Genomic DNA, 27625 nt, shown 5'->3' with positions numbered 1-27625 from the left:
GGGCCAAAGATCTTAACAGACGCCTCACCAAAGAAGATATACAGATGGCAAATAAGCATATGAAAAGATGTTCCATACCATACCTCATCAGGGAAATTCAAATTAAAACAACGAGATACCACTACATACCTATTAGACGGCCAAAATCCAGAACAGTGACACCACCAAACGCTGGCAAGAATGTGGAGCAACAGGAACTTTCATTCAGCACTGGTGGAAATGCAAAATGGTGCGGTCATTTTGAGAGACCGGTTGGAGGTTTCTTATAGAACTAAACATACTTTTACCATATCCAATAACTGTGCTCCTTGATGTGTACCCAAAGGAGTTGAAAACTTATGTCTACACAAAAACCTGCACACAGATGTTTATAGCAGCTTTGTTCATTATTGCCAAAATTTTGAAGCAACCAAGATGTCCTTCAGTAGGGAAATGGATAAAGAAACTGTGGTGCATTCAGTTAATGAAATATTATTCAGTGCTGAAAAGAAATGAACTATCAAGCTATGAAAAGACATGATAGAAACTTAAATACATCTCACTAAGTGGGAAAAAAAGCCAATCTGAAAAGGCTACATACTGTATAATTCCAACTATATAACATTTTGGAAAAGGCAAAACTATAGAGACAATAAAAAGATCAGTGGTTGCCAGAGACGGGGGGAAGGGTGGGATGAATAGGCAAAGCACAGAGGATTTTTAGGGCAGCGAAACTACTCTGTGTGATAGATATATGTCATTATAAATTCGTCCAAACCCATAGCATGTACAAGACAAAAAGTGAACTCTAATGTAAACTATGGGCTCTGGGTGATAAAAATGTGTCAATGAAGGTTCATCAGTGGTAGCAAATGTACGGTCCTGGTGGCAGGTGTTGGTATTGGGGAAGGCTGTGTGTGTCAGGGTAGGGGGTCTATGGGAACTCTCTGTACCTTACACTCATTTTTGCTGTGAATCTAAAACTGCTCTAAAAAATAAAGTTTATTTTTTTTAAAGCAAAGCAAAATCCACTTGGAAGAGAACTTCTATTCTTAAGGAGGAAAAAAATGTGCACTGGGGCTCCCCTGGTGGCGCAGTGGTTAAGAATCCACCTGCCAATGCAGGGGACACGGGTTCGAGCCCTGGTCCAGGAAGATCCCACATGCCGCGGAGCAACGAAGCCTGTGCACCACAACTACTGAGCCTGCGCTCTAGAGCCCACGAGCCACAACTACTGAAGCCCGCGCGCCTATAGCCCGTGCTCCGAGACAAGAGAAGACACCCCAATGAGAAGCCCAGGCACCTCAATGAAGAGTAGCCCCTGCTCGCCACAACTAGAGAAAGCCCGCACGCAGCAATGAAGACCCAACGCAGCCAAAAATAAATGATAATAAATTAAAATTTTTTTTAAAATGTGCACTGTTTGGAACATTATACCTGTTTCCATGCTCTTGCTCCCTTGAGAAAACTGCTAAGTCTAAACTTCATCCTGGGGTGCAAGAATTACTGCTCAACAGTGTCTTCTTATTAGGTGTGTTACAGACAGCCCTGGAAGAAAGGAGGGGGAGAGAGAGGAGACAGAGAGACAGAGAACAGAGCCTTCCACAGTGTGTGAAACAGATTTTAAAGAAGGTATAGCATTTCTTAGAGATTCAGGGGGAAAACTGGAATCCATCTTCTGCTACCAGGTTTTAAAAATTTGCTTTTATTTAATTTGGACTTATCATGAAAGTTATGCTTCTCTTCTGCCTCAGTGACCACCTCTACTTGAAAATAACCAGCCTCAACAGTTGATTTTCTGAATACTGAATACTGGTTTTGTTGTTGTCGTTCTCCAAAGGAGTAATGGATTTTGAATGCATGTTAGGCACTTATTTCATGAGTACACAGACAGCCAACAACATAGATACAGTGATAGACCCTCTTTTACAAAAGAAGAAAACCAAAAAGACAAAGCTGGCTTATGCCAAGGAGGTCCCTATTTCCTCTCTCTTCTAAGAACCTACTTTCTTTAGATTTCCTCTCCTCTGGGTTTTCGTTAATCTCATGAATGCACTTCTTAAGAATAAAAATGTTAGCAGACTCTGGATGAAACATTTCCCTCAGCCCAGGAGAGTCAGTTTGTGTTATGGGCTGAATTGTGCCCCTGTCCCTCATTTACATGTTGAAGTCCTAACCACCAGTACCTAAGAATGTGACTGTATTTGGAGATAGGGTCTTTAAAGAGGTAATTAAGCTAAAAGTGAGGTCATTACAGTGGGCCCTAATCCAATCTGACTTGTGTTGTTATAAGAAGAGGAGATTAGAACACAGACACAGAGGGAAGACCATGTGAAGACTCAGGGAGAACGCAGTCAAGAGAGAGGCTTTGGAAGAAACCAACCCTATCAACATCTTGATCTCAGACCTGCAGCCTCCAGAATTATCAGAAAACAAATTTCTATTGTTTAAACCACCCAGCCTGTGATACTTCGTTAGGGCAGCCCTAGGAAACTAACACCGTATGTACGAGTAAACCCTCGTGAGTCCAGCATTCCCACAGTGCTTCTATCCAGAGCCTCATAAAAGCAGTTCACGCAGTTGTTAACATAATTATAAAGAACCTGTAGACTTCCTGAATTCATTCAACACTTATTGAGCTTCTCCTGCACATCAGGTACTGAGCTAAATGCAAAGACAAAAAGATAAACTCTCAAGAAGCTCAAGGTAAATAAGATCCCAAACCATCCTCAAGGAATTCAGGCTTAAAAGAGACAGGAATATAAGGAGTTAATTTCAATGTGCTATGACTACTGGTAAGACTGTAGTATGCACAGAGTGCCATGGGTGAGGACCATGAGCTGTGGGAACTTACTGGGAGGCAGGAGGGATATCAGATTGGATGCCGTACCTAATCTAGGTCTTTAAGGAAAGTAAAAGTGTGCCAGGTGGCTGAGGGGAGAGAGATGTTTCAGTGACAGGAATACCACAGACAAAGGCAGGGAAACAGGAAAGTGGCTAGAATGTAGGGTGATGAATGAGAAGTTCAGCGTAACTGGAGTTAGGATGTACATGAAGGAGGATGGGAGGAGAGACTGAAGAATTAAGGTCAGACCACAAAGGGCTGGGCATGCCAAATTTGGATTTTAACCTGAAAGCAGTGGGAAGCCACCAGAGATTTTTACAGTGAAAAGTCATGATCAGACTTGCTCTGAGCATGGTCTCTCTAGCAGCATGGAGAATGAAATGGTGTGGGAAGAGGTGGGCTGCAGAAAGACTAGATGGCAGGGAGGATGATGGGAGCCTTCACTGAAGCAGTGGTTTAGGGGTATGGAAAGCAGTCCTGCTTTAGAGATAGTTCAGAGATGGAATTGAAGGGGTCTGGAAACTTGCATTGTGAGGATTTTGACACTTCTACTTCTATATGTGCTGGTATGGGAAAGGTGCTTCCAACTGTAAAACACCAGACATTATTTGTTTTTTCTGTACCAGATGTATAAATAAACATCATTGCTTCCTAAAACATAGACATTATCATCTTAATAAAACACACAATATATTATTTACTTTTTAAGACTATAGTTCAAAAGAGCTAAATTTCCTTGTGCTTTGTTTAAATTTGAGAAGAATTGCTCTTCAAAAAAATACAGTATAATTGGACAATGGTAAGAATGAGTATCTTATTTCATAGTAGCGTACTTGGTATTTTTGTGATTCTTCCAAGTTGGACTTGCTGGAAAGCTGTTTATTTGAGGCAATAGAAAGCTTTAGAAAATACACTTGCCTAGGTCTCATCTGAGTTTTCTATTACCTACCTTGAGTAGTTTACTCAGTCTCTCTAGGCCTCAGTTTTCTTATTTCTAAAACGAGGGATAAATTCCTTGATCCCTAAAACTCCTTCTGACGAAAATTCCACAAGTCTTTTCTCCCAGAAGAAATACTGCTCTTGAATTTTAAAATGCAATTTTTAAATTTTAAAAAGAATACTTTAAATTTTGCTGGAAAATATTTCTTGGAAAGTATATAAATCTTGTTAGATGTTTTGAGATTCATTTTAAAAAAAACCCTGAAGCATCATGCACGATTAAAACATTACCATTCTTGGCACTCAGAGAAATGTACTTAAACCTCTGTAGGTTCAACGAAGTCTTAGAGTAAGTAACACAACGAACCAATGGTGCTTGTTGAAACAAATATAAAGTTGAACAGGGTAAATACAACTGCAGGAAAATTAACAAGCCAGACGACTTCCTTTTCCCTTCCTTGGGAAACTTGTATCTCTGAAAGGAGAAAGGCTGTTTTGGAAGAGAAAGGGGAAATTGTGGAGGGAAGTTTCTCTGATTTCCTTACTCCCTACCTGCTGGTCTGTCTGATTTCCTCTCGAGCTCTCACTATCTGATAAGGAATTGATTCTTCCCCTCTTCTCCCTCCCTCCCTCCTCCCTCCCCCCCTCTCTCCCTCCCTTCCTCCCTCCCTCTCTCTCCTTCACCCTGAGTAACTGTACTGTCCTAGCAAGTGATGCTGTCGGAGACAGGAGACGGGTACGGAGGAGGCATTGCCGTCGCCGCCGCCGCGGGGCGGGAGAGCGTTTCCCAGCACCAGCGGCCCGCTCGGCCCCGGGCTTCCTCCTCACAGCCACGGGCGTGGCGGCTGCCCCCACGGTTGGATGGTGGGCGGCGGCGGCGGCGGCGACAGGGCTTTGGTTCCCGCCTCTAACTGCTCGGTCTCGGGCCGCGCCGTTCTCTCTTCCTGCCTCCCCGCCCGGGGCTGCCCGGGACTGCTGGAGCCGCGGGAGGTAGGGAAGGGGCGCCGCGGGGAGACCGCGCGGCGGCGGCGGTGGAGAAGGAGGCCGCCGGCCGGCATCCCCGCGCTCGGACCGCGGCCGGCGCGATGTCCACCAAGGTCAGCAAGTGCAAGGAGCAAGCGAGGGTGACCTTCCCCGCGCCGGAGGAGGAGGAGGAGGAGGGCGAGGACGAAGGCGCGGAGCCGCAGCGCCGCCGACGGGGCTGGAGGGGCGTCAACGGGGGGCTCGAGCCGCGCTTGGCGCCCTGGCAGCGGGAACCGCACGACTACTGCCTGCCGCCCTTCCCGCCGGGGCCCGACATGTGAGTACCCGGCCGGCCCGCGGCCCGCGCCTCGGCAGGACGGCGCCTGGCGGGGGGCGGGAAGGCGCGCCCACGGCCGCCTCGCCATTTGCCCCGGACCCTCAAAGCCCACCCCCCACGGCAGTCCTATGCGTGGCGGCTCGGGTGTACGGTGGACCTGGGGCGGGGTCTCGCACCCTTGGTGCTGCTCGGTAGAGGGACTTGGGGGGCGCTGAAGGCGTGGCCGGGGTGGCCGTCCCGGCTCGAGCGCACGGAACAACCCCGCGGACTGACACAGCGGACGCCAGGCACGCTTTCCAGTAAGCAGACGCCTGCTCTCCTGCAACCGAGGACCGGCGTGCCCCTGCCCGTGGTCAGGGGAGCCCGGGGTCCCGGCGCTTACCCCGGGAGGGCAAAGAAGGGGAAGGTGTGCTTAGACCCCGGCGCGAGCTCGAACCCCGGCCTCCTCCCGGCGTCCAGCGTGGAGCCACCCTGGGAGCCTCAGTCCCCTCCGACGCTCCCGGCCGTCGGGCGTGGGGAGAAGGGAGGGGGCGGTGTGCGATACAGAGTGTGGGGTGAAGGTTTGCCCTGTCACCTCTTCTCCCGACGGTCCAGTCACAGTCTGGGGGTAAACTGGAGCCGAAGCCCCAGCGGGTCTCCCTGGGAGAGAGCGGGCGCGGGGCGGCCGCCGGCACCGCTTTGAGGTACTTGGTTGTGGTTCCCAGGCGGCTCAGGGTCAGTAGCTGTTTCTTTTTCAAAGAAAGGTAGAGGCCCGCGCTTTAACGTGTGAGAAAGAACAACTTTTCTTAATTGCTAAATCTTGGAAACAGCCTTTAACCAGCTGCGAGACGCAGAGAGGATGAAGAAGAGAGTGGTTCGTTTTTTAGGGCGCGTGCTCTCTGTTTCTTTTGTCACGTACCTTGGGCGTCTGTCTTTTTTAGGAGGTAGAGAACTTGGGGCCAGTCGTGACGGGCTGCACTAACCGCCTGGGCCGGGGAAGGGGTTCTCCCGGGAAGGGACGGAGGTTCCGCAGCGCCCCCTGCTGCCCGCAAGCTGCGCACAGGCGGGGTGCGAGGTCTCTGGGGCGACCTCGAACCGGTCGGGTCGCGCACTGCTCGGCTGGTCAGAGCCCGCACCTGGCTCGGCCGGACTTGCCTATTAAAAACGCAAATCATTGGCTGGGAGTAGATCGTCTAGGGAAGGTTTCTGATTTAAAACGAGCGACGCTTCCCAATGTGGTTCACTTATTGCTGAAGATTAGCCTGGATTGGAAATGGCCCAGGAAATGGAGGGAAGGTAGGTCCTTTCGGATTAAAGCGCGGCCAGCTCGCTTCCCCGCCTCCCTAAGGTTTTAAGACATTGTCCATTTTTCCTTTTGCCAATTTGGTTTTTATAACCCAGCTCAACTTCTTGATTCTTTATTTTTTTTTCTTTTATCGTAAATCCACAATAAATGGGACACCAGAGCACTCTTATCTGAGAAAGTAGGGCGGAGCAGAGATTACACACTGCTTTTTGAAGCTTGAGGTCAATTACACAAAGCACTGGGACAAATTCTAATGTAGTCTCGATGTCTAACTCGTAAGAGAACATCTTTCCTATCTGTCTTCTGACTTTACATAATTCAACAGGTAAATGTTGTAGTGTACTTATTTTGTAAAGTAAATGCAGCTGGCTGAAAAGACCCAGTCATTTGAAGGAGATATCCATTAATAAAGGTTCCTTCTAGAGGTAGAGCAGCAAGCTCTTCTTGTTTCTTTGAGGGCTGTCACTTAGTAACGGCAGAGACTAACTTGATATCTGTAGCAGAGATTAGCTCTTTATTCCACCTTTGAGTAGAATATGGCCACAGTTTAATAGCTCAGAAAGTGAACGTACAGCCTCAGGATGGAATTGGAGAAGGATACCCAGTCTACCAAAGCCCCAGGGTCATTTTCAGTAGGCAGAATAGAATAGCCGAATTTAACATCCAGCAGAATGCCCAGGGTAGAATCCCACTTTTACCAAAAGGATTCCTTAGCATAACCCTGTTGCTCATTTCACTGCTCCATGCTCCAGTATTCCATCTGGGAATTTGAAACAGACTGACTTAGGAGGAAAAGTGTCATTTACTATATCACTAAGAAGACTTTTTTTTTTTATCCTTTGATAGAACTCTTTATCCAACCATTGATTCAAAACAAGACTTCTTTTTTCCCAATTGTTTGCAAATCTAGGACCAAGTAGTATGTCACTGGCAAGATTAACGCATTCTCGAAGTTTTTAGTTATTAAATATGTCTGATGAACTCCAAAAGCCTTTGAAGGCAGTTCTTATGAGTTTTAATTCAAAGGCATTTCTTAAGCATTTACATGTGCAAAGTGAAGACTAGGTACAGTAAGCCACAAAGATGAGTATGACAACTTTACTGCACTCAAGGAGTTTAAAATCTCATAAGGGAGAGGTGGAAATGAAACTACGTATGAACAATTATGCTATAAGTTAGAGTAAAATAAGTGCTTAAATACATACACACAGGATAGAGCTCTGATGAGTCAAGGGCAGAGAAGAAATAGACAACACAAGGTTGTGGAGAGATCAAAAAAACCTTTATGAGCCTTAAAAAGTAAATAGGATAGGAGGCAGAGACAGGGTGGGCAATTAATTCAAGCCCTGTCACTTCCAAAATGCCAGGCATGTCCAAGGAATATTAATTGAGTTTTACTGAAACATAGCTTATTTGGGGCATTAATGTATAGGATCTTGTATGTCAAGGGGAGGCAATAGGGAGCCATTGATTGTTTCAAAGCAGCAACAGTTTGATCAAAGCCGCTCTGAGAACAGGATGGATTGAAGTGGCAATTGGCAGAATGTGAATAAATAAATTAGGGGGCTATTGTAGCTTTCCCGGCTGAGATTAGGATCTGTAATAGTGTAGGACTGGTGGGATGGAATGGGGAGAGATAGGAAAAGAGAATACACAAAGAATCTATGGGAATTTGCAGCTAACTGTCCATCAGGGGTTTAAAGAGAAAGCAGGGTCAGAGATGACTTGGTGATTTTGATGTAGATGACTAAGATTGTGATGTCATTGTTGAAAAGAAAAGAACAAACAGAGTAGAATCTGATTTTTCAGATAATTTTGATAGAAGTATCAAGCAGGAAGATGGAAATGCAAGTTTAAAGCTTGGGAGAATTTGAGCGTCTACTGTCTAATGGGAATTGTTATAGAGTTGTGTGAGTTCATGATATTACCCAAGGAAGGAGTGCGAAGAGAGGAACAAAGGGAGCCTGAGCTAGTTTTCTGAGGGGAACTTTTTTGTTTAGAGGGGCAGAAAGAAAGAGTAGCAAGCAGAAGACATGGAAAATGATGAAGGAGCAGGTGGTACTAAGACAAGGCTGCCTAGAGAGAAGAGGTTCAAGAAAAGGGACGAATTGACCCATAGTTGGCAAATACTTGGTAAATAAAGAGAAAAACTTTGTGTTTTGCCTTACTTTTAGTAAGAAGACTCAGTCCTTACTCATTAACATACATGCAAGAAATCATTAGATTTCTCAGCAGTGTTATCTTGAAGAGAGAAAGGCTTCTAGAAGAGAGGATGCTGGGGAATTCCCTGGTGGTCCAGTGGTTAGGACTCGGCGCTTTCACTGCCGTGGCCCGGCTTCAGTCCCTGGTCTGGGGAACTAAGATCCTGCAAGCCTCTCGGCCAAAAAAAAAATTATAATAAACATACTTAAAAAAAAAAAAAAAGAAGAGAGGATTCTGTTTAGTTTTTCTTGAGGAAGTGCTGCCAAAAATTTGTCATAATTAAAGCAGTAATTTGTGTTTATATAATACCTCTTGCTGTCATTTAAATGAATTAACGTGAATCACACCTCTTTAAAGCAGGTTTTCTCATTGGGCAAATGAGGAAATTGATACACAGTGAAGTTAAGTCAATTGCTAAAGATTATTTAGTAAATCAATAATAGAACTTCTGTATTCAATACAGTATTATTAACTATAGTCCCCATACTCTACATTAGATCTCTAGACTTATTCATCCTACATAACTGCAACTTTGTACCCTTTGACCAACATCTCCCCAATTTCCCCACCTCCCAGCCCCTGGTAACTACAGTTCTACTCTCTCCTTCTATGTATTTGACTTTTTTAGATTCCACTTATAAGTGAGATCATGCAGTTTTTTTCTTTCTGTGTCTGGCTTATTTCATTTAGCCTAATGTCTTCCAGGTTCGTCCATGTTGTCACAAATCGCAGGATCTCCTTTGTAGAGGCTGAATAATATTGATATTACATTGTGTATATATATATATATATATATATATATATATATATATATATATATATATATATATATATATATATATACACACCACAGTTTCTTTTAACATTCATGGGTCTATGACACTTAGGTTGTTTCCATATTTGGGCTATTTGCTAAGAGGGTAGATTTCAGGTTTCTTCATCACACACACACAAAAGGTAACTATGTGAGGAGCTGGATATATTAATTACCTTGCCTGTAGTAATCACTTCACTATGTACAGCTGACTCTTGAATAACCCAGAGGTTAGGGGTGCCGACTCCCGGCACAGTCTAAAATCCATGTATAACTTTTGACTCCTCCTAGAACTTAACTACTAATAGCCTACTGTTGACCAGAGCCTTGCCGACAACATAAACAGTTGATTAACACAGATTTTGTATTTTATATGTACATATTATATAATTGTATTCTTCAATAGAGTAAGAGCAAGAAAATGTTATTAAGAAAAGCATAATTATGGAAGAGAAAATACATTTACAGTATTGTACTGTATTTATTGATACCATGCTTATGTCATCTGTTTACAAAATGAATCATCTGTCAGTACCTACAACGATATTGTCTTATATGGTACAAAACACTGCAGACGTTATATGTATTATTGATACTAACACTAGACATCAAAAATGAAAAAATTATGTGAAAAAGAAATTCATATTTATTTGCAGGTATAATGATTCATGCATTGATAACGAAGAAGCAGCAATATGATTGCTTTATGGTAGCCTAGTGTAATCGATATGGCTGTTTCACAGTAGCCTATAAACTAACAAATGAACTGTTATAAAATTCTTGTGGCATATGGTATTATTACCATGCCATATTCATAATACAGTATTGGAAACATGCTTATGTTTTTTTAAAACAACTTACCTGTGATGATAGGCTGACACACATCTTCTCCAATTGAAAGAAAGAGAGAGAGAGAAGCATACTATATGGTAATGTAATTCTTTGAAAGCAAAGTTATAAAACAGTAAGAAAACTAACATTATTGCTATTATTAAATATATTTAAAGTATATTATTTAATTATTTAAACATTATAATCAAATGTCTCTCACCTTATGCCTATGTAAGGATAGGCTAGTATCTACATATATCTTAGGCATTCATGACATACCTAACTTTTTCTTAGTTTTTTCAATATTTCCAGGCTACAGAGTTTGCCTGTGAGTTTTTTCAAATTGTCACAAATCTCCAAAACTTCTTCCGATATGCTTGTTAAAAAAATATGTGTACAAATGGACTTGCACAGTTCAAACCCGTGTTGTTCAAGGGTCAACTGTATATGTATATCGAATCATCATATTATATACCATAAATATATACAATTTTTATTTTGAAAGTTATATAAAATAAAGCCACAGAGTGATTAGAAGATTTAAAAGAATAATAGAGCTTCTGATGCTCAACTTTCTATGATAGGGGATCTGAAGATGAGTACACAATGCCTCGTAACCCAGATTGTCTACTTGGATGTTAGTTTCTGTGGTACCGGCCTGTGAAAACGTTCCAGTCCAGGTTTAGCTTGGCTGTGGGATTGAGAACAGTGTTGTGCATGTTGGCTTGTGTTTCAGACTGGAAGCAGCACTTCCCTTCCACCGCTGGCATGGAAATCAGAGATTTGCCAAGTCACTGTTGAATCTCCAGGGATAGGAATTTGGACTTTAAGGACTGAAGTCAAACTAGCATTATTAAGGAAGGGGCAGGTTCTCCATAGTTAATAATTTTCAAGAATAGTACAGCACGGCATTAGACTGAGACCTTTAATAATCTGAAACTTTGAATTATATTTTTAGTTTATCCCGTAGAGTAGTAATTTCACTATGTACAGTAGAGAGTTGTCATTTTTGTTGGTTTGTTGTAAATTATTTTATATAGTATCAAAGTAATGCAAGAATACAGTTTTAAAACTTAATGCTAAAAATAGTGGCTTATAAGAACAACAGCAAACCCATGGCAGTTCCCTGGTTTTCTCCTTTTTTCTTCTTGTCCCCTCCATTTCATTCCACTTACAACTCCTTCAGGTATAGCTATCTTATTATTCATGTTTTTAGATGTCATCAGTATTCTCAGGCAACAATTTTCACTCACTTATACCTTTTATTCTCCCCCATCCTCCATCACATGGTTTGGTACAATTTGTGGTTAATATCTTACTTAAAGTCTTCGTTATTATGATCATGTAACTATTATTCACTGCTGAGTCAAGTAGTATAGTATGATTGCATTTCTTTTCTTTTATAATTAGTTGTTTTTCATGGAGTAAATATTTGTTCCATCTTGTTCTTGCCTCTTTAGCAAAATCTTTTACAGTCTCTTACTGTGTGTGTTTTCCTGAAGACATCCCTTCCAAAACCCTCTGACTTCCTTTGTTTGTGGTTTTTAATTTTTTTTTTCTTCAGGAAGCTTTTAGAATGATCTCATCATTAGTGTTGTTCTGAAATGTCTAGATGATATGCCTTGATATGGGTCTTTTTTTCATTCGGTGAACTGGATACTTGGTGAACCCTTTCAGTATTTGGAGATTATGCCCTTTGGTTCTGGGAAGTTTTCTTGTATTATTTCTTTTATTATTTCCTACCTGTTATTTTCATATTTCTTCTTTCTTTCTGGAATCCTATTATTTGGACTTTGGATCTCCTGGACTGATCCCCTAGTTTTTATATCTCTTCTTTTCTGTTTGCCAGTGATTGTCTTTTCTGTTCTTTCTATTTCCTCGACTATATTTCCCAACTCTTTCACTGAATTTTTTTCCATTTTATCTATTATATTTTTAATCTCTAAGAGCTCTTTTTGTCTTATGAGTATTCCTTTGTTATAGCATTCTTTCTTATTTCAGAGATGCAGTATCTTTTTTTTTTTAATGTCACAGGGGAGAAGGGGTTGAGAGATAATAAACCTGGCTGCTAGTATTCTGGAACTGGCCAGGGTTCCCCCCATTCTTAGTCCCTCCCCTCCCCTGGGCCTGGTATCCCCACATTTAGAGAATCTCTGTTTCTATTTCTCCAGAGATTTCGTATCCTATATTTCTTATAGGGATGTGGGAGGGTTGTCACTTGATCATATCAGTTGGAGGTTAGCAATCTAGGGGGAGGGTTACTACACACCACTTACACAAAATTTCAGCTGATTCCTCCATTTTAGGCTCCTGCCTTGTCTCTGCTTTCTGAGATTTCTTTTGCCTTTAGTTTCCAAGTCTTTTCTGGTATTGGGTAGATCAGCTTATTTTTTGTTACAGGCACTCTGGTTAGACCTTCCTTTTCTCTGTTAAATCATTCACCATTCTTCCAACTTATCTCCTTTTCATATATTGTGGTGTGCGGTTACAAATACTTCTGGTTTCATGGAAGATGAAATTTGTGTTCTTTGTTTTCTGTGTTGTTTAGGGGGTAATTTTTGAGAGGTGAAGGGGTGAGAAAGGCCTTTATTCCATCATCTTGAAACCAAACATCCTTACGATTGTGTTTTAGGTATTCATTTAAGCCCAAATGAAGACAGTATTATTAACAGAACCAAGGTTGCAGAAGGAAGACTATTCTTAATTATGACTGATCTTATTAGGCAAATGAAGTAGATAGTAATCTATACAGTGTGATTTGAGGATCATCTGAAGTCCCCCAACTAAAATCATCTTAGAATCACACTTCCTAAATTTAACTAATGTAGAATATGATGAAGAATAGAATGTTTGAGTCGAAAAGGATTTCATCTAGTCCAGTTGAGAAACTGAAGCTGAAGGTTGACATTGAATTCACAGAAGCCCCAGGCCTTGTGAAATCTCCAGTTTCCTTTGATTGTAATGTTTACACTGTGGCCGAGTTTGGGTTAAGCATTTCTCTCTTCCTCAAAGAAATTTTAGATGCATTTACTCCTAGGAGGAGCAACACAGGAAACTAATAATTAGTATTAACTCATTTATGAAATTCAATTAATTCATCATTTCAATTTGACTACTGATGGCAGATCAACTTGAGAAAGTTTGTAAACTAAGTAGGAGGATTAAGAATTGGGCGGGGGTGGGTGGGTGGAGATAAGAATATCTCAAGGAACAACTGACCCCTGCCAAATATCATTTATGGTTTTCTCTTTTCTTAATATCAAAGAGGTAAAAGGATCCTGGACAACATCTGAAGAGTAGGTTAGAACTTTAGGAATTTTTCATTACTGTGCTAGGATAGCAAACGTCTGTCTGTTCATGTTTTCTCCTTATAAAACTTCAGAGGAAATGTAATGGGAGGAAGACAACTGTTTTTGCAGAGCTCTCTGCTCTCCATAGGAAGGAATACTTTCAACTTCCTGGCTCAGGATTGAGATAGCCCCCTTCAGGCAATCAACACTACGTAGCTATCAGTCTGGCAGGGAAGCCAGAAGAGTGACCTGTGCAGGGTGTACACAGAGGAATCTGGCCCCAGATAGAAGGTCTGGAGTTGGGAACTATGGGTGCCAAATTCACACTTGTGCATAAGGGGCTCAGCAGTGACTTTATGAGAATAATTAGGATTGTTATAGCATTTTGTCTTTAATTTAGTATCTAAGTCAGGGGTATTTGTCTACACTTATCTAGTCAGAACATTTCCCCTATTCAAAAGAAAACTCCCCTCTTTTCTTTGCACTATTCAAATAATAGGTGACTATATGAATTTGGCCCTAGACCTTTTTTTAAAAATGAGATTTAAATGTCCACAAGTGCATGACGTGTTAAGGAAAGAGCATGACATTACTAAATATTTTACACCAGTTTTGCATTTCTAAATACATTTTGTCAAATAGGACTGATGCATATGGATTCTCTGTTAAAAAATAGGTCGCAGGGTGATGAGATGGGAACAAGAATCTAAAAACCTCAGACTTTTGACTTCAGATATGGATGACAATGATAGAAAACCAGATCCTTTTGCTTTTAATAACATTAGAAGTTAATATATATCTAATTGATAGTGACTAATATGTTTAAATAGCCAAATATGAACTTCTCTTGGGTCAGTAGAGGTTTTTGATTTTATTATTGAGTTCATTTTATCTCAAGTTCTTGATCAATTATAGACTGAATTTTTATTTCATTTCTAATTTCATTGTCACTAATCTTCCTGAAATAATAAAAATTTGTTTTAGAAAGTACTGAGTTTAATAAGTGAGTTTGTTTTTGAAGATAAGCTTAATTATTAACTATAAAAGCTTATTAATTCTAAGATGTATCCTCTGTTTGCCCTCAGATTATCCTGAAAAAATGTAACTTTATGTAAGATCAAAATCACAAGCTGTAAGATTCGTCAGTTATTTTGTGGTGTAACTAAGAATTGAATGTGATTAAGCAGAAAGCTGTTTTGAAAGAAGAATGATTGTTTACATTACTTTAATTCCTGATAATTAATTTATATTAATGTATTCATGACATTCTTTTTTATAGAAGAATGACTCCAAATTCCCCTCCACCACTACTTCCTCACATTATTTTATGTGGCCAAGGGTATGCTTGAATCTGAAGGGGAAAAGTGTCTGTTCCCTAGGTCTTCAGTCTTAACGCTTTAAGCACACACACATCTGTGCCTCCGATAGACATTCATCAGCCGTGTACTAACAGCCAGGCATATAGAGATATAGAGAGACAGTCTCTGCTCTTAAGTATGTTACAGTATTGTTGAGGAGACTGGCATGAAAGCAGATAATCACAAAGCAATACAATAGTCAGTTCAGTGGAGTTACACACAAAATGCAGTTCCTGGAAACAGAAACATCTAAGTTCTAGAAGGCATTTACCTAAACGCTTTTCTGGGCACATACGTTTAAGAAGCATCACCAAGAACTCATGCAGGCAGTGGTTAGGGGTCCTCACCTCTGCTCCCAGTGGACTTTTAGAGGGAACAACACACTCTTAAAAGCTTTTTGCTTTTCTGGTCTTAGCTGCTAAAGGGTCTGGCAGAACTTTCCTGAGAGGGATGACGGGGAAAGCGATGAAGAGCAGAGACAGGAGCTTCTCTCCAACAACAGCTTCTCGTCTCCGGCTGAGTCATTAGGGCATATACCAAAATTAGCAGATTTATTAAAATGATGCATGGAGAATTCTGAATATAACACTGGCCAACAGAAACTCTCAGGAAATTAATGACTGTGGAGATCCAAATCTCTCTCCAGACTTGGAAGTTCTGGAATCTCCACATTCTAACCGTTTTCTGGGGTGGGACTCTTTAGGCATGAAAGTGACGCGTTCCTGTTTCTGGAGCGGAGTGCCTTGTCTTGCTGCTTTGGCCGCGGTCGTGACAGCATGTTGTCGGACTGTACGTGGTGACGGTAGAGGCAGGCTCAGCAGCAGGTGGTGTGGAAAGCGGCGCTACCCGTAGCGCAGTCCCCGCTACACCAGACAGTCGGGCTGATTGGGCTGCCTCTCTCTAGCCTTGCGCGCTGGTGCTCGTCGGGGCTACTCAAGTTCAGAGTGCCCCGCCACTCTACTGCTTCCCCTCCACGAATACACATATAAGAGATTTTTCAAAACGTGACATTACCGAGGCTGTCAGATGCCTTCTCCTCGTTCCGAGCACACTCACACGTAGGCGTAGCGTGTAGCTGTCAGATGTCTCCAGAGGCGACCACATTGACTGACAGGTGCCTGCTTCCCTGGGGGACTGTGGGGTTTGTCTCTTTTGTGACTTTTCATCTCTGACTTTCTTGTCCTCCGTCGGGTGCCTGCTGCTTCCCACCTTCATTACCACTTCCAATTATCACCATCCCTAATACGGTAGCTAACATGGTGGTGGCTCTCTGACACTTTTTCCCCCTCCTCTGTGCTTTTCTCACTACTTATCTTCCGTGGCTCCTCCTGCTTTTCTTGCCCTTCACAGAAGGACAGACCGGATCCTAGCCGGTGGGCACATTTGCCTCCTTCAGTGTGGTGAACTGATTAGTCAAAACAATTTGACTGTTATTCTTATTGCTTTGGCTCACGTTGTTGGTGGTGTTTACTTTGCTTGGTTGCTGGCTGGCTTGCTAGATAGATTGAGTAGCTGCTTAATTCTTCACCTCACTTAAATAAAAGATTTGAGGGGACTTCTTTAATAATGTCCATTTGTTGCTGAGTGCTAAAGAGCTTGTGATTCAACCCAAAGAGCCATTTTAGAAACTGTTTTTATAGAACCAAAGTATTCCAATACATAAGTTCAGCCTATATATATTTTAATAGTGCTATTTTGATTTGCAACTTGTTATTCATTTTTCTTGTTCCCTAGAGACAGCATGGTAAAGTAGACAGACCCTAGGAGAGAACCTCTGAGCTTTCATTTTCTAATTCTCTTCCTTTCAGTGACCTTAAGGATGTTAACATTCTGACTGAGTCACTTTATCTGTAGAATTAGCATCAATTGACAAGTATTTTTGAACATATACTACACTATATTAGGCACTATAGAGGTGGCTAAGAAGTATGAAAAATAAGATAGGAAGCATGGGGCATTTATTCTCAACCAGACTTAGGGGACATGAATATCATAGGAGAAAATAATCAAGGAGACAGAATCAAGGAGAGGGAAAAAAAAGTGTATAGATTTATGGACAGACTAGCAATATTGCAAAAGGTCAGGCTGAAGTGGTCAGAAATGGTTTCAGAAAGGTTCAGAAGACAACATTTCAGAATGAACGGAACCTTGCAGGTCTTCTAGTTATTACCGTGTGAAGCCTTACCCTCTGTTTCCAGAGGTGTTATGTAAGCTGGACCACAGAAGGTAGGAAGGATTTGAATTGGCACAGGGCAAGAATAAGAGTATGCCCAGGGATAGAAACAAAAGGAACATCCCAGAGGCAGGTGTAGCAGGAACAAGAAACCAGAACAACTTGTATGGGCAGCATGTAGCTCGCATAACAGGCCTTTCCCCTGAGCCTCCTACCTGCTGACTAGTGGGGAAAAAAATTGACCAAATGTTCAATCTGTGGTTTAAATTAGTTTTTAAAATTCTGTTTTGTTTTTTGCTTGCTAAACAGACATTCATTCTCATTCAACAAGTGAATTAAGCAATCAATAAATTAAGCAATTAAGTTAATTAAGCAATTAAGCAATTATGTGGGTTAATAAGATGGGAATCCTTGACCTACATTATCGCAGGGATCTAGTCAACTAGGGCAGTGTCTCCCTGTGCTGCGAGCCGGTGTCTAAGGGACCTTTGCTTACTGATTCCTCCCTGCAATCTCCATAAGGGGTTGGAGTCTCTTTCTGGTCCACATGTCCACCCCCGGTTCAGGGCACTCTGGAGGGATGCTGTGAGGCCAATTTCACTGCTCTTAGTTTGATAATATAAAGTAAGTTTCCTTTTTAAGAAATGCTGTCTCACTTGGATAAAATTGCTCAGGCTCTTGGAAAGCGGCTCCTTCTCTTCTCTGTAGCATCTGGGCGTTGGGGGAGGGGAGTTTATGTGTCCCCTGGAGGGAAGAAAGGGTGCTATTCTCTGACTCTTCCGGTCTCTGGGCAGTGTTCATTGTCTGCTGGGTGCTGCTTGTCAGTGGCAGTAACTTGATCTTGGCTGACTTGACTTTGTCACCCAGATGTGCTCTCTGGCATATGTGGTTTCAGCTCAGCTCCTGGGGGCTACAAAGCTGGGTGCCTGCAACATCCTCTGTCCAGCTCACAGCCCCAGCGGTCGTCCTTAGTCTTGGTGCAGGCGCCCTGGCTCTCAGCGCAGGGTCCACACTACATGGAAGCTGAGGGTGGCTTGAGAAAGCCCAGACCATTCCCTACTTAACCAGGCAGGACTGTTCCAGATCTCCAAATCAAACAAGCGGGGCAAGAATCCCCCTACCCTCAGTGGTTCCTCACCTTACTAAATCCACATCTTGACTTTTACTTCCTTTCTGTTATTTCTTTCTTCTCCCAGGACAGTAAGCATCATGGCTTTGTTGTCAAAAGTGGGAGAATTATCTTGTCTGCGTGATGAGAGCACTCAGTGATCAGGTTCTTTTGGAATTAATTAGAGAAATAAAGGAACTAAGCAAATTCTTCCTCAAGACAAGTTCCCTTTTCCCAAATTCTGCTTACAAAACCCCATTTTTCTTGCCAAAAAAAAAAAAAAAGACTAAAAATTACCTTGATCTCTCTATGTGCACTCCTCCTCTAAAATTTATCTTATTTCCCCCTAAGCTCATGCAACTCTATACTGCATCCCTCCCCCACCCCAAGACTGAAGCAAAATGTCCCCGAGTTAACCAGGGTCAAGATCTTGTATTTGGAAAGGCAAAATCGAAAAGAACCTTGCTAATTTTTCAAAAAAATATCCTTGATGGTGTAGGATATTTTATACCTGTACCCTTTACAGTACAGAAATAAGCAGAATAATATGTTTATAAGACAGTGAAGAATGAATCTGAGGAGCAAGGAGAAGAAGGTTGGTTAGGGAGGGCGGGGCAGGCTGTCAGCATCCCTGAAAATCAGCTGGAGGACCTAGTTTGTTTTTTTTTTTGTTTTGTTTTGTTTTGAAGAGAAGTGTGACAGTAAAAGCAGAAGTTAAGAAGTGCAAGCTGCTGGGGATGTCTGTGGGGATACAAAGAGGAAATCAGGAGCAGCACAAAGTGCCAGGAAGAATAGGAGTCAGACAGACCCTAGGTTGAATCCCAGTTCTGCATTTTACTCTGTGTATTACCTTGGGCAATTTCCTTTGAGCTCAGTTTTCTTATTTATGAAACAGAAAATAATACCTGCTTCCTAGCAATGTTACGAGAATTAAATATGAGAGTGTGTGAGAAACAGACACATATACCAGGAACTCAGTAAAGTTTCGTTGCCTTCCCTTGTGCCATCTCTGCCGGAAAGCTGTTCCAATAATCCAGCCACGACGAGTTAAAGATCTGGAGGATAGCGTTGGCATTGAGAATTGGAAGGAAAAGTCCGGTACAGGAAACATTCCAAAGGAGAAGCTTCAGAACTTTGTGACTGACAGGATCAAGACAGTGAGTCACAGATGACCTTGAAATTGCTAAGCCTGAATAACTAGCCTGAGATGCAAATGTTAGGAGGGGGAGCTGGTTTAAGGGAGAACGTGAGTTGGGGCATTTTAGAGTGACCAGAGGACAGATAGTTGTACATGTGGGAGGTGAAGTCAAGTGAGAAGATAGGGCCCAGGAAGAGATTTGAATACTCAGTTGAATAGATATTTATTGAGTATCTACTCCCTGTGGGGCATTGGGTAATGACAAATAAAGCATAGCCTTACCATCCAGGAATGTGGGCAGGAGTGGCCCATATGAGGGGGTATTTATTAATACTCTGTTTTTCAAAAAAGAATTTAGATAACCATAAAATAGGTTTAAGACACATGGAATACAGGATAACTGATTTAAAATCTATGTCAGAAATCATTTAGGAGAAGGGGAAAGACTGCCAGAAACCTAGGTTAGGATACTGATGGTAATTGAGCATTTTTAGATCTAAGCTAAATTCCTGGGTACCCTGGGCCACAAAAAAAGACACGGGTATACAGTTCATATTATTAGATTAAGGGAAGCAAACTCATCTGGAGAGACAGGCTTCTTGATACACAATTCTAGGATGATTTTAGCACTTGAATTCTCATAAAAGGTACAATAGATACTATAATGGAAAACCTCTTTAACCCTTTAAAGGCAGTTTTGAAGGAAACATAGTAACCCTTTAAAAATATCAATCCTTGATAGAAGAAAGAGCATGACATTAAATGGTCACTGGTGAAGGCATTTTACAGGCTTCTTATTTACTGTGATTCAGGTGAATAGCTTCCTGAAGATCAAATTTTAAGTGGTAATAAAGGGTAGGGAACCTAAATGAATGTAAGGCTGCTTGTCCCTTAGCGTGCACTGCTCAAACATGTTATTCCAACTTTGCTTTTGGCAGGGCCAGTGTGACAAGTGTTTACAGGCCTCCTAGCCTGGGGTCATTGATCCAGGATATCTCCATTGTTTTTATACTGGAGGTTTCCAACCTTCAGTGTGTGTAGGAATTGCAAAGGATGCTCATTTAAAATATATATTCCAGGGCCCCACCCCCGAGAGTGATTTAGTTCATCTAGAATGGGGCCCAGAAGTCTGAATTTTAACAGGTATTCCAAGTGATCTTGAGGCAGGTGGGCCTCAAGTCACACTGTTAGAAGTCAGATGAGTGGATGGCAAAGTTACGAAAACTGAGGAGTGTTGCTTATATTTTTGCCTCTGAATAGAATGGAGCAAAGGATTGCCTTTGGGTGCACACAAATATTTCTCAGGAAGAACTTTTTATCTGCTTAAGTGTTTGGACAAGTAGTAGGAATCCAGAGTTTGTTTCATAAAGCATGAAAAAATTTTTTTGCCTTAAGATGTATGGTCAGTGTCTTACTCAGCTTGGGCTGTCATGCCTAAGTACCACAGACTGGATGGCTTAAACAACAGAAACATATTTTCTCACAGTTCTGGAAGCCAGAAGTCTGAGATCATGGTACCAGTATGGTCAGGTTCTGGTGAGTGCTCCCTTCCTGGCTTGCATATGGCTGCCATCTCACTGTGTCCTCACAAGGAGGGGGTGGTGGGAGGGTAGGGAGAGCAAGCTCTCTGTTTTCTCCTCTTACAAGGGCACTGATTCCACCATGAGGGCTCTACACTCATAACCTTATCTAACCCTGACTACCTCCCAAAGACCTCATCTCCACATACCATATTGGAGATTAGGGCTTCAACATATGGATTTGTGGTGGTACAGAGTTCAGTCCATAGCTGTCAGCTATTACCAGCCATCCATATCAGCCAGGAAGGAGCTTGCACACGGTGCTTGTAGGGCAACTGATTTAGGTCAGTGGTTCTCCAATGCTTTTACCCGAAAGAAGGCCCTGTCCAATGCACCCTTGCAGTGCTGAATGAGTTGACCCACTGGGTGAGGATCTAAAGGTAAGAAAATGTCTGGCAAAATGATTTTAGTGTTAGCATTACTAAGGTTAGGCATCCTCTCCCATTCACCCTCACTCTTTCCTTATTTCTCATGCCAGAGGAGATGCATTGTCAAGACCAGCCGAGATTGAGGCCATGCTAATGCATTGTGGATGAACTGATTGTGACTCATACCATTTTATCAGTCCAGATTAATGAAGCTTATCTTAATAGAGTAAGGAAAGTTAAAAAAAAAAAAAAAGACACTTCTTATGTGGATTCACCATGAAGACAAGTAGCACCAAGTCAGTACTTTTATTTTGAAATAGCAGTATAACTTGTTCTAACTGAAAAATCTTAATTCACACTTAACTCAGTGTTAGAATCTTTTAAAGCCAAAATCAAAATGGCTCATGTGACTTGTGTTGTATAGTACTAAAACCCCACATTTCAGCTCAAATACACAAAACGGAGGTATAGTTTCCAAAAGAAGAAGAGATACTAAGAAAAAAAAACTTTAAAATACTAAGACATGCAAAGAAAAAATTTATGAAAGAATCATTTTCTGGTATTTTCAGATCACTCTCTTTTGGGAGAAAAGGTAGCATTTTTATGAGTGATTTTCTTTGTAGGTAGCAATCATTAGATAAAAAGCCCTATTCCATTAAGATGTGACACTTGAGTAATGAGTTTATTTCCCCAAAGATAACCCATCTGAGATAGACTGGAATTCTGCAGACTTACATATTCTGCATATATATTCTGTAGTCATAAATAATGTCAATATATTATCAATGGTAGGCACAAAATTCATCATTTATACAATATGGAAGTTCTAGCCATTTGAAGAGTACTGGTTTGTAGCTTAATAGTAATATTTAATCTAATGAAGTCAGTACTACTAATGTAATAAGTATGTCAACTTATTACAATGACAGTATTTTTAAGATTTTTAAAGACCCTTGTCATAGAGTTTGATCTTGAAGCAAAGGTCTCTTCTATGCAGTTCAGTGAATGCTATTTCCCAGTTCTTGTTCACCTAAAAAATCATCATTCTACAAACAAAGACACACACACACAACACAAAAAAACACACACAAAACACACACCCCCAACCAGCCTTGCACCTCCTTGTTTCCCACACACACACCACACACTTTACACACCTCACTCCACACACTATTCTACACACCACACCTACTAATAATAGTCAAACGTATGGCATTTATTTAGCTTCAGAAAGATTATAGTGTAATGGTTATGTATAATGTAATATGTACCTATATTTAAAAAATTTTTGTCAACTAAGGGATTAAGATCTTTTTTAATTTAAACATAAATTTTATTTTTAATAAAAATATTCAAACTATGGTTAAAACTATTCAAAATGTGTAAAAGCTGTAAGTGAAAAGTAAGAATTTCCCTTCCCCTGTGGCTCCTCAGTTCCACTCCCCAGAGCCCCAGGTATAAATACAATGAAAGGCTTCTTCTATTGCTTTCTAGAAATTCCTACACATAGATACATGTGTGTGTACATATGTGTATATATAAGTATATTCATATAAATGTGTGTGTATATATAAATACTACATTTAATTTTTTAAAGTTGATCACCTGACACTAGTTGAGCTGTTAGAATGGGGGGCCAGTCACAGCACCCTCTGCCCTTGGACAAGTTTACAAGCTTGTCAGGGGACTTCTTTGGTTTCCTTACCTCTGTAGGTTTGCCTGGCCACATTTCCTTGGTCTCTATCTGGGAAACCTCTGCCAGTGGCTTCAGTGCTCCTTTCTTAATTTGGGGCCCACAGAGCTGAGAACTGAGGGGACACTGCTTCCCGCCTCTGAGTTCACCTGCTGGAGATGCTCCCTAATGCCAACCTCCAGGCCCCCCGCGGAGGACAATGCCTCTCTAGTTAGTTTTCAGCCCCTGACTATGTGACTGCTATTTTGTCAGCGGTAGTTGCTTTATTCATAAAGTAATACTAGTGATTTTTAAACCGTAAATCATACCATATCCTTTTAGTTCAAAGAGGTAACTATATAATATTGGTAATTAAACAACTCATTACAAAGGCACAGTTATTTTCAAAAAAATAAATCTAGATTGATATTCTCATTTTATAATTGCTAAATCTTGTCTGTGTTATTGCAAAAAATGAATCTTGTAAGTTTTTTGGAGGGGTGGGGGAGTGGAGTGGGATATCCTTAAGAGAAAAAAATAGCAAATCTAAGATCCTGAAAGATAATAATTGGCCTAAATACTGGGCTTTGTGTGTGTGTGTGTGTGTCAATGATTTTATTTAGTTAAAAATATGCAGTGACTTGAGAGGATTGTTCTGGCCTAATTCTTGAAAATTTTAATTTCTTTAGCCTTCAAGCCTAGTGCTTTGGTACCAGGTACCTGCTCGCCCCTATTTTCAAGACTTTTAAAAGCAGTAATAAGGTTATTTCCACAAGGTATGATGAGTCCCATCTTTACCAGGGTCGCAAGGGAGACGCGGGGTGTCTGGCAATCGTTTATATTATTATTCCTTGTGAGTGTCATTTTCTACGGAACAGGAACTCTTGTTCTGAAGGGCTTCCGGCCCCTCTCTGGGTTCTAGCAGCCCGTGTTAGGTACAGGTGTAAATTTCAGGCGGGTGTCAGCAACGGACCTGGCTGTCCTCGGGCCACAGATGTGCGCGGTGGATGCTGTGTACTCCAGAAATGGCCCGACATCTGGGAGGAAGCAATATGCCCTAATATTATACATCTGGGTTTGTTTGTTTGTTTGTTTTTTTCTTATTGCTGTTGCTGATTAGGTCAATGGAGGAAAGCCCTTCCCTGAGGCGCAAGACGGTGATGCGCGAGAAGGGCCGGCGCCAGGCTGTGCGGGGCCCGGCCTTCATGTTCAACGATCGGGGCACCAGCCTCACCGCCGAGGAGGAGCGCTTCCTCGACGCCGCCGAGTACGGCAACATCCCGGTGGTGCGCAAGATGCTGGAGGAGTCCAGGACGCTGAACGTCAACTGCGTGGACTACATGGGCCAGAACGCGCTGCAGCTGGCGGTGGGCAATGAGCACCTGGAGGTGACCGAGCTGCTGCTCAAGAAGGAGAACCTGGCGCGCATCGGCGACGCCCTGCTGCTCGCCATCAGCAAGGGCTACGTGCGCATCGTGGAGGCCATCCTCAACCACCCGGGTTTCGCGGCCAGCAAGCGCCTCACCCTGAGCCCCTGTGAGCAGGAGTTGCAGGACGACGACTTCTACGCCTACGACGAGGACGGCACGCGCTTCTCCCCCGACATCACCCCCATCATCCTGGCGGCGCACTGCCAGAAGTACGAGGTGGTGCACATGCTGCTGATGAAGGGCGCCAGGATCGAGCGGCCGCACGACTATTTCTGCAAGTGCGGGGACTGCACGGAGAAGCAGAGGCACGACTCCTTCAGCCACTCGCGCTCGAGGATCAATGCCTACAAGGGGCTGGCCAGCCCAGCGTATCTGTCCTTGTCCAGCGAGGACCCCGTGCTCACCGCCCTGGAGCTCAGCAACGAGCTGGCCAAGCTGGCGAACATAGAGAAGGAGTTCAAGGTAAGCTGTGCGCTCCACCCCGGCTGCCCTGCGCGCTCTTCCCCTTCCGGGCTGCCGCCAGGCGCCTTCCGTAGTTTGCTCCCGAATCAGTTTCGCCCAGTGGATTTAAAACCGCGAGGGACTGGGAGCGTCGTTCACAAACGACCTGCTGATTTTCCTTTCTCACCACGGAGCTGTGATAAATTCGCTCTGAGGATGGGTATATGCTAGATCAGAGAGCTGTAATTACGGTGCTGCTCTGTGTTCTGGATAAGCGTTAAGTCGTACACGAGACTTCTCTTTTGTTGAAGGAGGGATGTGGTGCGATCGTCTCCCTTCCAAATTCTTCCTCTTTTGTAGTTGATTGTATGGTGGCACCCAATACAGAAATAGTATTAGTTTTACATGCACTGTTTATTGGGCCAAACATTTGTATATCTTTTTTGAAAATTTATTTTATTTTTGGCTGCATTGGGTCCTTGTTGCCATGCGTGGGCTTTTCTCTAGTTGCGGCGAGCGGGGGCTACTCTTCGTTGTGGTGCGCGGGCTTCTCATTGTGGTGGCTTCTCTTGTTGCTGAGCACAGGCTCTAGGCGCACGGGCTCCAGTAGTTGTGGCTCGCAGGCTCTAGAGCGCAGGTCAGTAGTTGTGGCACACGGGCTTGGTTGCTCCGCAGCATGTGGGAGCTTCCCGGACCAGGGCTCAAACCCGTGTCTCCTGCATTGGCAGCCGGATTCTTAACCACTGCACCACCAGGGAAGCCCTTTGTATATCTCTTTAGACTGAAAGTCAAAAGGCTAATATAAAATTTTAAGTGAATGACTAAAGTCATTTTATTTGTGACAAAAATGGCTATACCTGAAATCCACAATATTCAAAATGGTGAGCCATAGACATGAGGTCAACCCAGAAATATAAGGACAGCAGATTGATTTGCTTTAATAGATTTTTTTGTTTTTTTATGAGTGAACTTTTTTTCTGGACATCAACTCCAGTCAAGCAGAATTATTTATTTTTATAAAAAACTATACATTAATAGCGGAACATTTTTTAAATTTAATTGTTACAGCCTGCTGTGCATTTTGGATGGTTCTACCTATTAAATCTGGGGCAAAAGGAGATTTCGTAGATCAGGTGAAAGTCAGACTGTTTTTCAGCAGGTTCTTGTCTCCCGTTGTCCACCTAAGAGAATGATTCTAGGCATAAATTCCTTGAATTATTTTCTGTATGTTGAGTTAATCTTTTTAATTTAGTGTTGTGGTATCAGATCACAGAAAAAGTGATGATTCTGCTTTTCAGATATTATTGCAGTCTTTCACACTTAAGTGTTACACAAATGCAACTAGCAGTATAATTCAAGGGAAGTAGTTGAAAGAAAATGGTAGGAAAGTTTTGTGGGGGGTTTTTCCCTTCTGTATGCACCAAATTCCCTCGACATCCATCAACACTCATCTTGTCCTTCTGGAGATCTGGCCTTAGATAACAAATAATTTTATTTGTTATTCCATTGCATTCTTTTCTAATATAAAAGCCACACATATTTATTGTAAAAAAATTGAAAAATGTGGGAAAATAAAAAGAAGAAAATAAATATCACCTATATCTACTCCCGTTGAAAAGATTCATTATGTGGTATTTGAAAAGATTTATTTCCTTGTACCTAAAATGAATTATCATTTTTTTGACAGAATTCAGGTAGAGCAAATTTTAAACTTCAAATTCTGTTTGAAGAGAATAGAAAAGTGTTCAAAGTCTAAATGTCACTTTATTTCAACTTAGTAATAAAAAGTATAATTCTAAATTTGTTAATTCACTATTCCAAGTGTCACTCAAACCTTGTTTTTAAGCGTTTTGCTTGATATATACTGAAAGTCTGTAGAAGAGGTTCTACAAAAGGGAATGTTCTAGATTATGTTTTTTGTTTTTTAATATATATTTATATATATATTTATAATATATAATATATAAATATATATATTTATATAAATTTATATAAATATAATATATATTTATTGGAGTATAATTGCTTCACAATACTTTGTTAGTTTCTGTTGCACAACAAAGCGAATCAGCCATATGCATACACATGTCGCCATGTCCCCTCCCTCTTGAGCCTCCCTCCCATCCTCCCTATCCCACCCCTCTAGGTCATTGCAAAGCACCAAGCCTATCTCCCTATGCTATGCTGCTGCTTCCCACCAGCCAACTATTTTACATTCCGTACTGTATATATGTTGAGGCTACTCTCACTTCACCCCAACTTCGCTCTCCCACCCCACGTCCTCAAGCCCATTCTCTTTGTCTACCTCTTTATTCCTGCCCTGCAACTAGATTCATCAGTACCTTTTTTTTTTTTTTTTTTTTTTAGATTCCATACATATGCATTAGCGTACGGTATTTGTTTTTCTCTTTCTGACTTCCTTCACTCTGTATGACAGACTCTAGGTCCATCCACCTCACTACTAATAACTCAATTTCGTTTCTTTTTATGGCTGAGTAATATTCCATTGTATATATGTGCCACATCTTCTTTATCCATGCATCTGTCGATGAACATTTAGGTTGGTTCCATGTCCTGGCTATTGTAAATAGTGCTGCAGTGAACATTGTGGTGCATGTCTCTTTTTGAATTACGGTTTTCTCAGGGTATATGCCCAGTAGTGGGATTGCTGGGTCATATGGTAGTTCTATTTTTAGTTTTTTAAGGAACCTCCCTACTGTTTTCCATAGTGGTTGTATCAATTTACATTCCCACCAACAGTGTAGGAGGGGTCCCTTTTTACCACACCCTTTCCAGCATTTATTGTTTCTAGATTTTTTGATAATGGCCATTCTGACCGGTGTGAGTTGATACTACATTGTAGTTTTGATTT

At 41.8% G+C, this 27625-nt stretch overlaps 1 protein-coding gene across 2 annotated transcripts in view; it reads left to right on the top strand.

The window, feature by feature from the left end:
• The first annotated feature begins 4578 nt into the window (after positions 1–4578).
• Positions 4579–27625, top strand: part of TRPC3 (transient receptor potential cation channel subfamily C member 3) — a 79662-nt gene continuing 56615 nt past the window's right edge. For both annotated transcript variants that reach the window (XM_059924250.1, XM_059924249.1), the window contains exons 1-2: positions 4579–5063; positions 24003–24774. In XM_059924250.1, the coding sequence (XP_059780233.1) occupies positions 4849–5063; positions 24003–24774 (987 nt within the window). In that variant the 5' untranslated portion in view covers positions 4579–4848. The remainder of the gene's footprint in view (positions 5064–24002; positions 24775–27625) is intronic.

This window comes from Balaenoptera ricei, chromosome 5, assembly GCF_028023285.1.
Source record: "Balaenoptera ricei isolate mBalRic1 chromosome 5, mBalRic1.hap2, whole genome shotgun sequence".
NCBI lineage: Eukaryota > Metazoa > Chordata > Mammalia > Artiodactyla > Balaenopteridae > Balaenoptera > Balaenoptera ricei.
The sequence above is the reverse complement of the archived record's forward strand: the minus strand, read 5'-3'. Positions and strand labels throughout refer to the sequence as shown.